Here is a 14,002-nt window from a genome sequence, read left to right on the forward strand (position 1 = left end):
TGAAAAATCTACCCATAGTTGTTTCTGAACTGTGCTAATTAAATAAATCTGATGGCTATTTTGTCCCTGATGACAAGAAAATTTCCAGACAGCAACAACTTGCAGCTTGACAAAAGAAGGAAAAAAAGGAGGAAAGAGTAAATGGAAATTTCAAAATTGGTCTAAAAGCTCTAAAAGCTCTTGGCTTGTTTCTGCTGTAAGTAGGGGAATACCAAGGGTTTACAATGGTATGTTAAGTAGTGATAGATTTGTAATTTATGTTGGCAAAGCTTACTTGAGTAAGGTTTGAACTCCAGATGTTTCTTCCAGCCTGAATAATTCTATGGTTAAATGGATGTATGAGATATTATGTGTAAATCATTGTAATGCTTCAAAATCTTGATCTGTCTGTTGTGGCATGTCAGGTGCCTTGATTGTTAGCATTTTCCTCAGAAGAATCTCTTCCATTTATTATTCTTTAAATTATTCATATTCCCTCAGAAACTTCTCACACACGTCTTTAGTTAAGTCATAGGAGGGGTCAAAAGCATAAGCATTCTGAATTCTATTCTCATCTGTCTCAGAGTTTTGTCTTTTTAGACTGTGCTTTTATGGAAATGAGCAGTGCTTCCCCTGCATGTCTGCCATTTGATAAAATAGGACAAAAAAATCAATTTCCCATATACGAGGAATAAGACAGTTAATTAAAATTTGCTTTGAAATTCTTGCACATAATATGTTATTTACTTTTTGCCTCTCCTTCTTGTACTTTCCATAATATTATCATTCCATCCTCAGGACTAATTGGACATTTTAGCTCTCTTAATTACTGCTTTGATCTTGCTTTTAGCAAGTTTTCCTGGATATTGAGCTCAGTGAAGTAATTGGAAAGATTCCAGTTGATATCAGCTTTGCATGAACCCCAAGATGCCAAACAAAATGTGATTACACAGCTGAGGATTTTTTTAAGCAAAGTACTCCAAATGTTTATTATGACTCTTTATATGTTTTGTTTAGGTGATGACCTGAAAAAATCATGTCTGAGGTCCAGGGTACGGTCGAGTTTTCTGTGGAGCTACACAAATTCCATAATGTGGACCTCTTCCAGAGAGGGTGAGTTGATGTCTCTGTTAATTTGCAGCTGATTACAGAAGAGTTATTTTCAGAAAACAGTTAAAAACCAAAACAGATAATTTTCTGCCAAATGGATATGTATTTCATGCAATCTCCAGGGCAGAGAAAGATGTCATTGGGCTTTCACTGCTGTCAAGAAAGATCAGTGTATGTTTCTTTCACTGTAAAGTCAGATTGACTGACTTGTTTTTGTAATAGTGTTGTAATGCTTCAAATTATTTTAAGCATCTGTTCAGACATAAGCATGATAGCCGCTTCAAATGCTCCTGGATTGGCGTTGAGCCCCCGTGCCAAATGATACCTACTTTGAACTTCAATGAAAACAGATTCACAGTAGAGTTGTAAATCCTATGACTATTATTTTAATTATATTAATGGCTGTTAATTTAATACCACAGTTTCAGAGGAGAACATGAATATTCATGTTTGCCTAAAGAACTGATTCTGATAGCCATATTCTATTTTCATGTCTCAGTAAGTTAGAAGAACACATACAACTTCTGATGTACTCAAAATTTTGCCCCCATTCTCTTGCACCACTCTTCCTGATAGCCTGTATAATAACCCATTGGCTGCTGAATGGGGAAGCCTAGCCAAACCTGAATAATTTTTCTACATGTATATATTGGACTCCCCATTTCTTCAGTGACGGAAAGGATATTATACTAAAATACTTTTTTAGCAGATCAGAAGACCAAGATGGTCTAAAGAATGTACACTGTGGACAACTGTAGGTCTTGTGGAAACATTTTCTTTCATCTAGGATGACTGATGTATACAGCACATTATGTATTCTCTTTAATGCCTTAGCTTTGCATAGAAATGGTTAATAGCTGATCTGTCCATCTTGAGCTTCATTTCTAGTGACAAAAAATATGGAAATGTTTCAGGTGCTGGGATGGATGAATTAAAACTGTTTCCATCTACTTATAGGCATTTTTGTTATTTGTTTTTACTGCGTGGATTTATGTGTTAAAGATGCCATGAACTTGGATGAAAGCACAGATGTACTTTGTTTTAACAGCTGGAATCTGTCATTCTTCTAATGCCTCCAAGTGAATATCTACCAATGTTCTGTTAGAAAGCATTCTGACTAAAAGAAGTACTCACATTAAATAGAAAAAAAAGTCCTCTGTGCTTGAGGTATTTGGTTTATTTGCATTATTAATGAAGATTTCTATGTACTTTGGTGTTCATGACCTTAAAAGACAATCTTGGAGTATAGATTCTTGATTTGTTGGTCAGTGTAATAATATATTTTTTCCTCTTCACATTTGAAATTCTGTATCCTTCTGTGGCTTCAGTGATTTGTTTGGACTTTGATGGTAGGATGCTTAAAGCTTAGCTAGGCATCTTCCTACATCTCACATTGCTGAGCTTTGTTTGTTTGCTTGCTTGTTTGTTTTCCATCTTCATATAGGCCTGCTTTTGCATTCAGTAATTCCTGTGAAATGCTTTCTTTGGCTTTGACAGTTCAAATCTCTGGTGTGGAGGTAAACCTAGCACTAACACAGATAATATATTCTGCTGTCACACTAATGAGCTCCTAATTACCCTTCCTTTTTTTCCCCACTGGTGCTTATCCTGCTTTACTGATTAACATTCCAAACATGCAGGGCTATAGGTTATACTGCAATAATTTGTTTACTGATTTTTTGTTTTTATTATTTCTGTGTAACCTACACAGTATTATATGTTCTTTCTTTCCTTTCATAATTTTACTAATTACATTTCCAGTAATATCCTTTACTGCATCTCACATTTGCTGATCTGCTAGTATCCTCTGACTGGCTTCATCTACTCAGTAGCTTTTATCACTCCAGCATGAGAATGTATAGGAAAGGAGTAAATGATTTTGCCAAATTTCATTTTAACTTGGGCACAATTTTTGTTTCTTCCCTACTACCCTCGGATTGCCATACATTCTCTCTGGATGAGGGGATGGTAGAAGTAATGATAACAGGAATTTTCTATTTAACTAGTGTTTTCCTTCTCTGAGTGCCTTGTAAATTGTGTCAATATTGTTCTGTCTCACTGAAGGACAGAATGATGATTTGTGAAAGGTTGTCCATCAGGATAGCAGTGGACCTGAAATGAATCTTAATTTCTCTGGAGGCACAGTGCTGTGTTTGTTTTTAATAGCAAAAGCAAGGGCAACAATGAAAAGCATTATTAATTATTAAGCTAATAATTATTATTAATTATTAAGCTAATAAATAAAAAATGAAAAATCATAAACAAGGATATGACTATCTATCCTCAGGAATACATAGCAGCCTTGCTACTGAAATCAATAGAAGTAGATTGGAGCATCAGTCACCAAATTCTTTGGAACATCACTAGATTTGTGTGCCAAATTGACATTGGGCCATATGGTTGAAATTCCTGAGTTGGTACAACATAATTGCACAGAAATAAGGATGATGTTATTCAAAGGACTTAGTCTTGGCTATCTCTCCTTCTTGGGAATCTGGATTGGTTGGCTGAAAGTTGTCAAATGGTTGTCTCAGATTTCAAGTAGGGAAAGAAAATTTTCCTAGTAATTACAGGCCTGTCAGTCTCACTACAGTAAAATCACAGAATTTTAGGGATTGGAAGGGACCTCCAGAGATCATCTAGTCCAACCCCCCTGCAAAAGTAGGATACACCCCAAGTTGCACAGGTAGGCATCCAGACAGCTCTTGAATGTCTTCAGAGGAGACTCCACCACCTCTCTGTGCAGCTTGTGCCAGTGCTCCGTCACTGCACTGTGAAGTTGTGTGGAATTTCCTACGCATTAAAAAAAAATTACAAAAATTAAAAAAAATTGAGATTATTCTGGGAGTTACTGAAAATCATCTGAAAGACAATGTAGTAATTGGTCATAGTTTAAGGGAAGTAATTCCTGTTAACTAAATTTTCTTTTATGATGTGGTTACCCATTTAGATGTCCAAGGGAAGCCAGAAGATATAATCTTTTGGGGTTTAAGCAAAGCTTTCAGTACTATTTCTCACAATGTATTTCTGGACTCTAGAGAGAGAACTTAAAGTTATGGCTGATGGCAAGTTGAATGTGAGTCAGCAGTGTACTCTGGCAGCCAAAAGGATCGACTGTACATTGGGCTGCACCAAGTCCAGCACTGCCACTGGGCAAGGGGAGGGTTTGTCCGCCTCTGCTTTGCACTGTGTCCTCCAGCACTGGGGGCAGTTCTGGGTTCCACAGAAGGACATATAACTATTAGAGAATGTCCAGAGAAGGTCTATGAAGTTGGCGAAGGGTTCAGAGTGTGAGGCATGTGAAGAACAGCTGAGGTCCCTGGGTTTGTGCATCCTGGAGCAGAGCAGGCTGACGGGAGGCCTCATGGCAGCTACTGCTCCTCACAGGGAGCAGAGAGGCAGCACTGAGCTCTTCTCTGGGGAGAGCATGGTTGGACCACCAGCAAGCCCTTCAGAGAAGAGTCCTCAGTGCAAATAATGGCATGAATAAATCGTCAAAGGTTTAGCTGGAGAACCCTGGGAAAGTCAGCCCTACTGGAGCCATTAGGTGTTGGTTAGTAATCAGACTGATTAATAACACGGTCAGCTGGCCTAAAGCCACGGAGCCAAAGTGCTTTAAAATGTTAGTGTTTCAGTATTGATTCTGGTTCTGTTTTTGGTTGCACTGGAAGCTATTTTGAACTATGTAAGTACACGGAGGCAGTTTCCATCTCTCCTTACCCATGAGAAGTGGAAACTCCTTAATCTACAGGAATTCTACATTGTGATATTTTAATCATTGTCTTACAAGCTCAACCTAATGTTTCTTTGCCTGTATAAATGGTTAATAGGGACATAAAAAACAGTCAGGGGCTTTTGTAAATAATTATTGTGGTTTTATGTTTCTGGCATGTGTAACAAAAACATTCATCAGTAAAATACATGTTGCAGGTAGCCTGGTCAAATATTACTGTTAAATTTATCTTTTTCTAAAGCACAAACAGAATTTATAGATGTCAAAGTTTATATACTGTAGGTACTGATGTAAGGGAAGAAAGATCCTTTTCTTTGGTCAAACCAAGGGATTTGCAGTGCTGTTTGATGTCACAGTTTGAAAGATTGAGTATAAATAAAGCAACTTCTGGAAGAAAAAACATTTTTAAGTTTTCTGTCCTAATTCTCTCCATCATGTTCCACTTAATAACTGGTGACAGATATTTTCTCAAGTGAAATTAGCTGCTTGATTCTGATTTTTCTTAATAGAGTAGGAAATAAAATTATCCTTGCCTTCCTGGAGCCATGGTCTGGTTTTGTAAGAAGCAATTCTTCTGCACCTCTTTCTTAAAGCATTTCAAAACATACTTGATGCTTTTCCTCACTTAAAATTAAACTAAAAACAACAGAAAACATGCTAGTAAGTCCACAAGATAAATAACTTTTGGAGACTGGGTAGGAATAGAGAGCAAAAAGAAGGTGATACTCTGGCTTCATAATGTTGAGATTCTGGCAATTATCTGTTAGGAAATAAGGATCAAGCTAAGTCCTTACCAGTCACAGGGTGGAATCAAATGCTTATCAGCCCTTTCACTCCTCAAATTCAGGCTGTAATTTGTAAATGTCTAACATTTACACTGATGTTTGTGTTTAGAGAGTGGTGGTGATAAAAATCAGTGGAAAAAAAATATTCCAGCTTCTTCTAAAATGAATACAGCATTGCTGTAGTGACCAGATAAGTGTTCTCAGTGTTTTCAGTACTTCACCAAATCAAAGAACTCTTATGATACAGACCTGCTGAAAAGATGATGGTAAATCTTAGTAGACAAAGCCTTTACATAGCAAAACATCCCTGTTGCCTATTGGATGGACAGCAATGTTTCAACGTAGTCAGTTGTGACATAATCCACTTCAGTGGCACAGCACAGTGTGTCCTTTCCTCAGCACTCTGGGGTACTGTAATTAACCATGGACTTTCTGACAGAACGGACACCTTGGAAATACAAATCATGATCAGAGATTTACACCTTATTTCTTGAATTCATATACAGTGACAGGATGTACTAATAAATAAATAAATAAGATGTTTAGGAGAGAAACAAATCTTAGAATCATAGAATCACCAAGGTTGGAAAAGACCTAAAAGGTCATCCAGTCCAACCGTTCACCTATCACCAATAGGTCCCACTAAACCATGTCTCTCAACACAACATCTAAACGTTCTTTGAACACCCCCAGGGTCAGTGACTCCACCACCTCTCTGGTGGAGACCATTCCAGAGCCTGACCACCCTTTCAGAGAAGTAGTATTTCCTAATGCCCAGCCTGAATCTCCCTTGGTTCAGTTTGAAGCCATTCCCTCTCATCTTATCACTAATTACATGAAAGAAGAGGCCGACCCCCAGCTCACTGCAACCTCCCTTCAGGAAGTTATAGAGAGCAATAAGGTCTCCCCTGAGCCTCCTGTTCTCCAGGCTGAGCATTCCCAGCTCCTTCAGTCTCTTCCCATAACGCCTGCACTCCAGACCCCTCACCAGCCTTGTTGCCCTTCTTTGAACACATTCCAGAGCCTCAATGTCTTTCCTGCAGTGAAGGGCCCTTGAATCTTGTTACTTTGCTCCAAATGATACCCATTTCTTCAAACATTGAACCTGAAAAGAAATATAAATCACTTTTGGATTGTAAATCTATTGCATTTTGAAGGTACTTACCCAATTCGTTTAAGATGCATGGATTCTTTCGAATGTAAATGAAGAAAAAAGAAAATGAAAAGAAGAGAACTAACAGGCATGCCAAAGTGATGCATTTCTAGAATAATGATTGCTGTCCCTTGGAACAGATATATTGACAGAAATGACTTTCTTCTTGTCACAAAGATGTATTTCTGTGACTTTTTATCAGACCTTCACACACACAGATTCTGAAATAAAGGGCTCAAGAATAAGAAGGCAATGACAACCATAGTGACAGCTGTGTGCCTTATGCACTGAACATGCAAGATTGAAAACGGTGCACCACCAAGCTGTGTTCATGAAAGTAGCTGGGGTGCAGGAGCTCAGTCAGCTAAACATCAGCATCCTAAGTGTTGCAAATGCCTAGCTTCTGGAGAACGATATACAGTGAGTTAATTTCATGATTGCTGGTCAAGACAGTTCTCTTATCTGTCTGCCAGTGCTGCAGCCTTTAACTTAAAGGAACCCTCTGCTTACAGATGAAAGGTGGATTCTTCTCTAAGCGTGGAAGAGGGAAGAGAATGAGTCTAAACAGGAAATATAACTTAAAAGAAATATAACTTAAAGAACATATCTGCAGGTGTGGAATGTCTCAACAAACTCCATTATATGATGACCAATATTATCAGCATTGGACATTGGAAATGATCTTTGTCTTTCAAATAAGCAACATTCTGACTTACTTAACCTTACATGCGTTAGATAACTGTTCCATGTCACTTCTTTGTTTACAGAGAACTAAGCTAAAGGCCAAATAAATATCTAATGGTTTTGAGTTTGTCAGCTTCCTAAGGCAATATCACAGAATGTATATAGTCTGCATTCAGAAATAAAGGACCTGGATAGAATCATAGAATCATTAAGGTTGAAAAAGACAACAGACATTATCTAAACCATCACCACCATGCTCACTAAACCAAGTCCCTCAGTGCTACACCTACCCTTTTCTTGAAAACCACTAGTTGATGTCTCCATCATCTCCATGGGCAGCTTGTTCCAATGCTTGATCAGTCTTTTGGAGAAGAAATTATTCTTAATACCCAACCTGAACCTTTCCTGGTATAAGTTAAAGCCATTACCTCTTGCTATGTCTGATAGGAAAAGATGGTACTCAGGACTCTGTGATTTTTCACCAGATATGGAGGAAAACCTCCATCTGTCCTTTTATGAAGTACAGTGATAAAAACTGTGCCCTGCCTGCTGAACCTCCTTCTTCAGTACTCTGCTTTAGTCATTTCCTTTTGTGTCTTTTTCACCATTTTTGTGAAATGTTTACAGATTGTACAATTAGCCAGGTGATTTTATACAAATCAGGTGACAACATTTTGCAGAAAATATGAAAATCCACCTGTTGTATATCTGTGTCACTCTACAGTGGTTCAGTGAATAACTGAAAAAGGAGAAAACGAACCTAAACAAGACACAAGCTGGCAGTTAGAGGGCAATTTCCTGTGGGGTGAAGCTTGCTATCCTTTGGTGAAAGATGCATGTATCTGTAGCTGGTCTGTCTGACCAACAGCTTAGGACTGTCCCTAGGCAGCTTGCTGATAATAGCCTGGGTCAATAACATGAGTTACTGATACTGCTATCTCTGTTTGCTTAGGAGATAGCCTCTCACAGACATTCTAGTGTCAATTATTCAGAGCAGCAGAACGTCTCTAGAGAGTTGCCATTGCTACAGAGCACTCCACAAAGTTTACTGTGATCATGTTGGGTTCTGCATCATACAAGTAGCCAGTGTAAGAAGTAGAGGATAACTTACTTTCTGTTTTCCCAGTGCTTTGCAGTCAATGATCAGAATCTAGTCATGGGTGGATACCTTACCTCAGGACTAAACATGACCAGCTTTTTATTTTATTATTTTATTTGTTGTTAGTTTAAGCAGAGTAGAACTTCATGTCAGAAATGGAAAATGCATAAATGCATGTGCATGAAAGTTGACCTTATCTCTGGAACATGACTGGAGCGGTGCAGTGAACTCTTAAAGGCTAAGGGATTATCTCTAAGGGTGAGGCATGTTACAGCTGATCTGCCATCTCTGACAAGAGTATGCAATACATTGTGTGTGTGTGTGTGTGTGTGTGTGTGTGTGTGTGTGTGTGTGTGTGTGCAGTATAGAGTTAAAACAGGCAAACGTCTACTGCTTGAATTTCTACCCAGTGGGAGAGGATAGCAGAAAACATGTATGATAGACCTCAGTCTTGTTGAAAGCACTGCTGAGGGTTGCTCAGATATTAGTGATGATTATCATGTATAACGCAAAAATGTCTTTATTAATGGACTAAAAAAAGAAAGAAAGCTTGTCAGCTGGTCTGTTGATGTACATGTTAATACCTACAGAAGGATTTAAAATTTTGAATGTTTAGACAAAGCAAGTACAAAGCAGAAAGGGCCCTTTGTAATGATCTTGTCAGCAATTGGTTGTGAACAACAGATGAATAAAATGATATAAACATCTACATCTCCTAAAATACATGTTTTTTACTGTGCTTCCAGTCTCAATTTTCAAGACTGATAAGCACTCAGGAAATCAATTTAAACTATGTGGCACTTTAAGTTATTCAGGCTTCTATAGCCTTGTTCAAAACCATTGACATTAATAGTTGTCACTCCATGAGCTTGCTGGAATATGTCTTCTCTGATTTAGAGGCTGGCAAGCAATGCATCTCTAAAACTCATGCCTCTGAAGAAGCTTTTTGTGATACCTAATATTAAACAAGGACTGAGTAAAATTTCTGTGCCAATTTGTAACTGAGCCTTTGGCAACGTCTGTGCCTTCGATGCAGATCTTACACTTTTTTCAAAGCTGTGTTTCCTGGAGTCAGGCAATTAGAGAAGAAACTCGTACTGTTTAATATTAACCTGTTAATGCTTATATATGCTCTGGAAACTAGGGAAAGTGGTATCTTCTCCAAATAGTTTCATATTCATTCATATTTAAGAATCTATATTTTTAAAATTAAGTTTAGGATCTCATGTGTTAACCAAAAGCAGGTGGACTTCTTGCAAGCCTTTTATTCTGAAAGACAGAAAGAATGAACTAGCTGTTGTAATTCGTTAACCAATGAACAAACCTTTGCTCTCTTAACAACTGGATACTATCTTCTCTAAGGAAAGCAAATGTCACCCCAGTACAAGTGACATTTACGTTGCTTTTTTGACGACTTTCTGAGTGAGTTATGTAAGAAAGCAGCTTCAACTTCACCCAATGTGATTTACATTTATACAGATATAAACTTCAAGTGTTGACTTCATTTCCTAATTCATAAAGCTACAGATGGACAGGTCTACCAGTGGGTATCACACAAATCTGTGTCTGTATTTGCCTAACAGAAAGAAAAGAACTGAACTGAACAAGACAGAAACATGACAGCAGTATAGGCAGTGTCAATATGACTATTCTAAACAAGAAGAGTGCTATAAAATAACTATGAGATGCTAAAAAATGGGAAGTTTATTTTCCAGTTTTTCATGTGAGCATGTACTGTCATCTTTTTGGCAAATTGAGGCAGATGAAGTTGTCTGTGTTCAGAATGTGTTATCACATTGTTACACTCTGTGCATATCTCTGGAGAAAGTGTGGTGTAATCATCAGTACCAAATCTAGTTTTTAAATATAGGACAAACTGTTCAGAGAATAGCTAGACCTGGTTCCTTCCTACAGTTACTGGTTAGAAGGGAGAATAAAATTCTGTGAGGATAGTTAAGCACTGGAATTACTCATCCAGAGAGGCTATAGAATCTCTGTCCTTGGAGATGTTCAAGACCTGAGGCAATCTGGTCTGAACTCAGTGTTGATCCTGCTTTGGACAGATGCTGATCTGATGGTGTCTCAAGTCCTCTCTAGAACGAATGACTCCTTGAGTCTAAGATGATGGTGATCTTGACTTTCCTCAGAATCAGAGAACAGAGACACCAACCTTGAGTAACATTCCTCTGCATAACTCAGTTTCAGGCCTTGTAGTAGGTACTGGTTTCTTGAGGTTTATTGTCAGAACCACGGTTCCCAGTAATTCTTCTAGCTGTCTAGATTGTAACTCAATATAAGTTGATTTTACTAACATTAAAAAGTGATTTTAGCTGAGAAATGCATCTCAAAAATAAGACTAAATTCTGCTTCTCATCAATATCCAATGATCCACCCCTGAAACCTTGATATTTCTGAGTTCGGTTCCTCCCCATCTTGCACATCTAGTTCCTTCATTGCCCCAGAGAAGACCAGTTTTCAATGCTACATTTAATGCCTTCTGATTCTAAAACCTTTTTTTTTTTTTGTCATCAATTCTTCATTATATCTTTTAGCACAAATACTTAGTGGTTAAAATAATTAGACTCAAAGCATGTGAATGAAGAGCACAGCTCCCTCTAGAAGACCCAAGAATGAAAAGTAACCATATATTGTATAATATTCTTTGTTGGGCTAAAAGCTTAATGAACTTTCTTAAGGCTAATTAAAGCAACTCTGTGATACTTCAGACAATACTCCAGAATGCTTCTAATTTAAGATCTCTACTTGCAAACTATTTTTATTTTATGAAGTATATTTATTGAAATGGGCAAGGCACTGCCCAATTAAGATTTGAAGAAAATTTTATGGTAGTCAGTTGTTAAAGTTATAGGCAATGGAATGAGCTGTCTTTCAAATCGATGACTGATTAGCTTTGAATGTTGTCTAAATCTCAAAAATTTCACTTTATTTTCTTCTTATCTTCTTAACTATATTATTCCCCAAAAATTTCATCTAACATCCCACCTTGCATTTTATTTCCTGAGAGAATGGATTTCCTCTGTTTGCATGACATTCCTCCTGGCTATCACTGCCTTTATGATTTATTTTAATGTTTGCCTTTCAAGAGAATGCAGAACAACTTTTCTGTCTGTATCCTTACCTATTGACTCTTGAATTTTCCCGGTGTGTACAAAATTTTCCACCTGGGTAGACAGAATATTTATACCACACTGTGCTCTGCATAAGTATCATCACCTTTTATCCTTGGATCACAAGTCACTTTACAACCTTCACTTATCCCTCAAAATAATCTTTCCTAAGTTTTAGTTGTTTATATTTTACAGATGGGAAAATGCTGAGACAGCTCTAACATAATACTTTTGGAAAGAAAGCTAGAAAGTAGTTTGATTCACTGTTTATACTTTTTTTTTTTCAGTCAGTGACTCCATAAAGGCCAATTTGCTGAACATTGTGCAATGTGTACTTTTAAATAATTTATTTTAATGACTAATCATGACTCTAGCGTTCATGACCAGGAAAAATCAGCTGCTGTCCCATGTGGGAATGGTGATTGAAGTAAAGTGAGCACCCTCTTCCTCACCAAATGACTCAGCTAGTTCTGATTGTGTTACATGGACAATAAATGGGAGAAAGACAAGAGTTAAATGTGTCTCATATGGGTTGAAGTGAACTTGGGTTTGCAAAAGGAAGGAATGCTATCCGAAGGGATTCTGATAAACTCAAAAGTTGGTTCCATGTGAATTTCATGAGGTTAAACAAAGCAAAGTGCAAGGTTTTGCACTTGAGCTGGGTTAATCCCAGATATATATACAGACTGGGAGAAGAACTTGAGAGTGACCCTGCTGAGAGGGACTTACTAGTCCTGGTAGATGGAAAACAGAATGCAAGCCAGGAGTGTGTGCTTTCAGTCCAGAAGGCCAATGGTATCCTGGGCTTCATGAGAAGAGAGGTGGCCAGCAGGATGAGGGATGTGGTTGTCCCCCTCTACTCTACCCTTGTTAGTCCTCACTTGTAGTATTGCATGCAGGTTTGGGGCCCGCCAACACAAAAAGATGTTGAGCTTCTAGAGAGGGTCCAGAGTAAGGCCACAAAGATGATTAGAGAACTGGAGCACTTCTCCCATGAAGACACGCTGAAGGAGCTAGGCTTGTTCAGTCTGGAGAAGAGAAGGCTGGAAGGAGATCTCATTATGGCCCTCCAATATTTAAACAGAGATTATAAACATCTTTTTGCATACAGTGATAGGACTAGGGAGAATCGTTTTAAATGGAAGAAGGGAAGATTAAGATTAGATGGCAAGGTTAAATTTTTCAGAGAGAGCGGTGAGACCATAGAGTCATAGAACGGCCTGGTTTGAAAAGGATCTTCCCTTCCCTCCAAAATAAGTGTTGACAGCACCACTCAGCTTGGTGACACCTGCAAACTTGCTGAGGGTGCACTTGATTCCGTTGTCTATGTCACTGATAAATATGTTGAGCACTGCTTCCAATACAGGTCCTTGGGGGACACCACTTGTGACTGACCACCACCCAGACATAGATCCACTGATCACACAACCCTGTGTCTGCAAACAGCTAACCATTTCTTAATCCATCAAACAGTCCATCTTTCAAATCCATATCTCTTCAATTTAGAGAGAAGGATGTGATGAGGGACCATGTCAAAAGGTTTGTAGAAGTCCACACAGATGACATCTATTGCCCTTCCCGATGACATTACTCCTTCAGATTGGTCAGGCAAGATCTGCCCTTGGTGAAGCCATGCTGGCTGTCTCAGAACACCTCTGTCTCATATGTGCCTTAGCATGGTAACCAGGAAGATCTGTTCCATGATCTTCCCAGGCATAGAGGTGTTGAAACAGGCTGCCCAGAGAGGTTGTGGATACCCCATCCCTGGGGGTGGTCAAAGCTTGGTTGGATGGAGCCCTATGCAACCTGACCTAGTCTAGTGATTGGCAACCCTGCCTGTGGCAGGGAGGTTGGAACCTGATGATCCTTGAAGTCCTTTCCAATCCAAGCCATTCTGTGATTCTATGAAGAGTGACAAGATGACATTTGTAAGTCTCAATCTCTCAAATCAGTATTTCTGGACTCTCCAACGTGTATTTGTTTAAATAACTATACTGTCCGGACTTTTTCCTCTGACATTGTGTATGCCTGGCTTCAATACTTTCTTAATGACTGCTGGAAACCGAATATGTAAACATTCATATCACCATGCAATCTAGGACTGAGCAAGAAGTTGTTAATTTCTCTCACTACTGTCACTGACTTAGTGCCCCATGACCATTTTTTTAAGAGAGAAAACTAGTGGCTAGCAGATGAGAGTTCAGAACTATTTCTTTGACCTGTGTTGGACATAATCCTTTCTGTTGGCTGTACTGTTCACACTTTTCCACAGTCTTGTAATTTTAATGCAACTATTCCAAACTGAACTGATCTATGACTTCTATTATGTGC

The 14,002-nt window shown here is 38.4% G+C and overlaps 1 protein-coding gene across 1 annotated transcript in view; it reads left to right on the forward strand.

The window, feature by feature from the left end:
* Positions 1-1,015: 1,015 nt before the first annotated feature.
* Positions 1,016-14,002, forward strand: part of FAM135B (family with sequence similarity 135 member B) — a 126,008-nt gene continuing 113,021 nt past the window's right edge. Inside the window, exon 1 of the mRNA XM_065753625.1 lies at positions 1,016-1,092. Within this exon, the coding sequence (XP_065609697.1) occupies positions 1,016-1,092 (77 nt within the window). The remainder of the gene's footprint in view (positions 1,093-14,002) is intronic.

Source organism: Cyrtonyx montezumae, unplaced genomic scaffold, assembly GCF_038088225.1.
Source record: "Cyrtonyx montezumae isolate F1298 unplaced genomic scaffold, pur_monq_1.0 scaffold_8, whole genome shotgun sequence".
Lineage (NCBI taxonomy): Eukaryota > Metazoa > Chordata > Aves > Galliformes > Odontophoridae > Cyrtonyx > Cyrtonyx montezumae.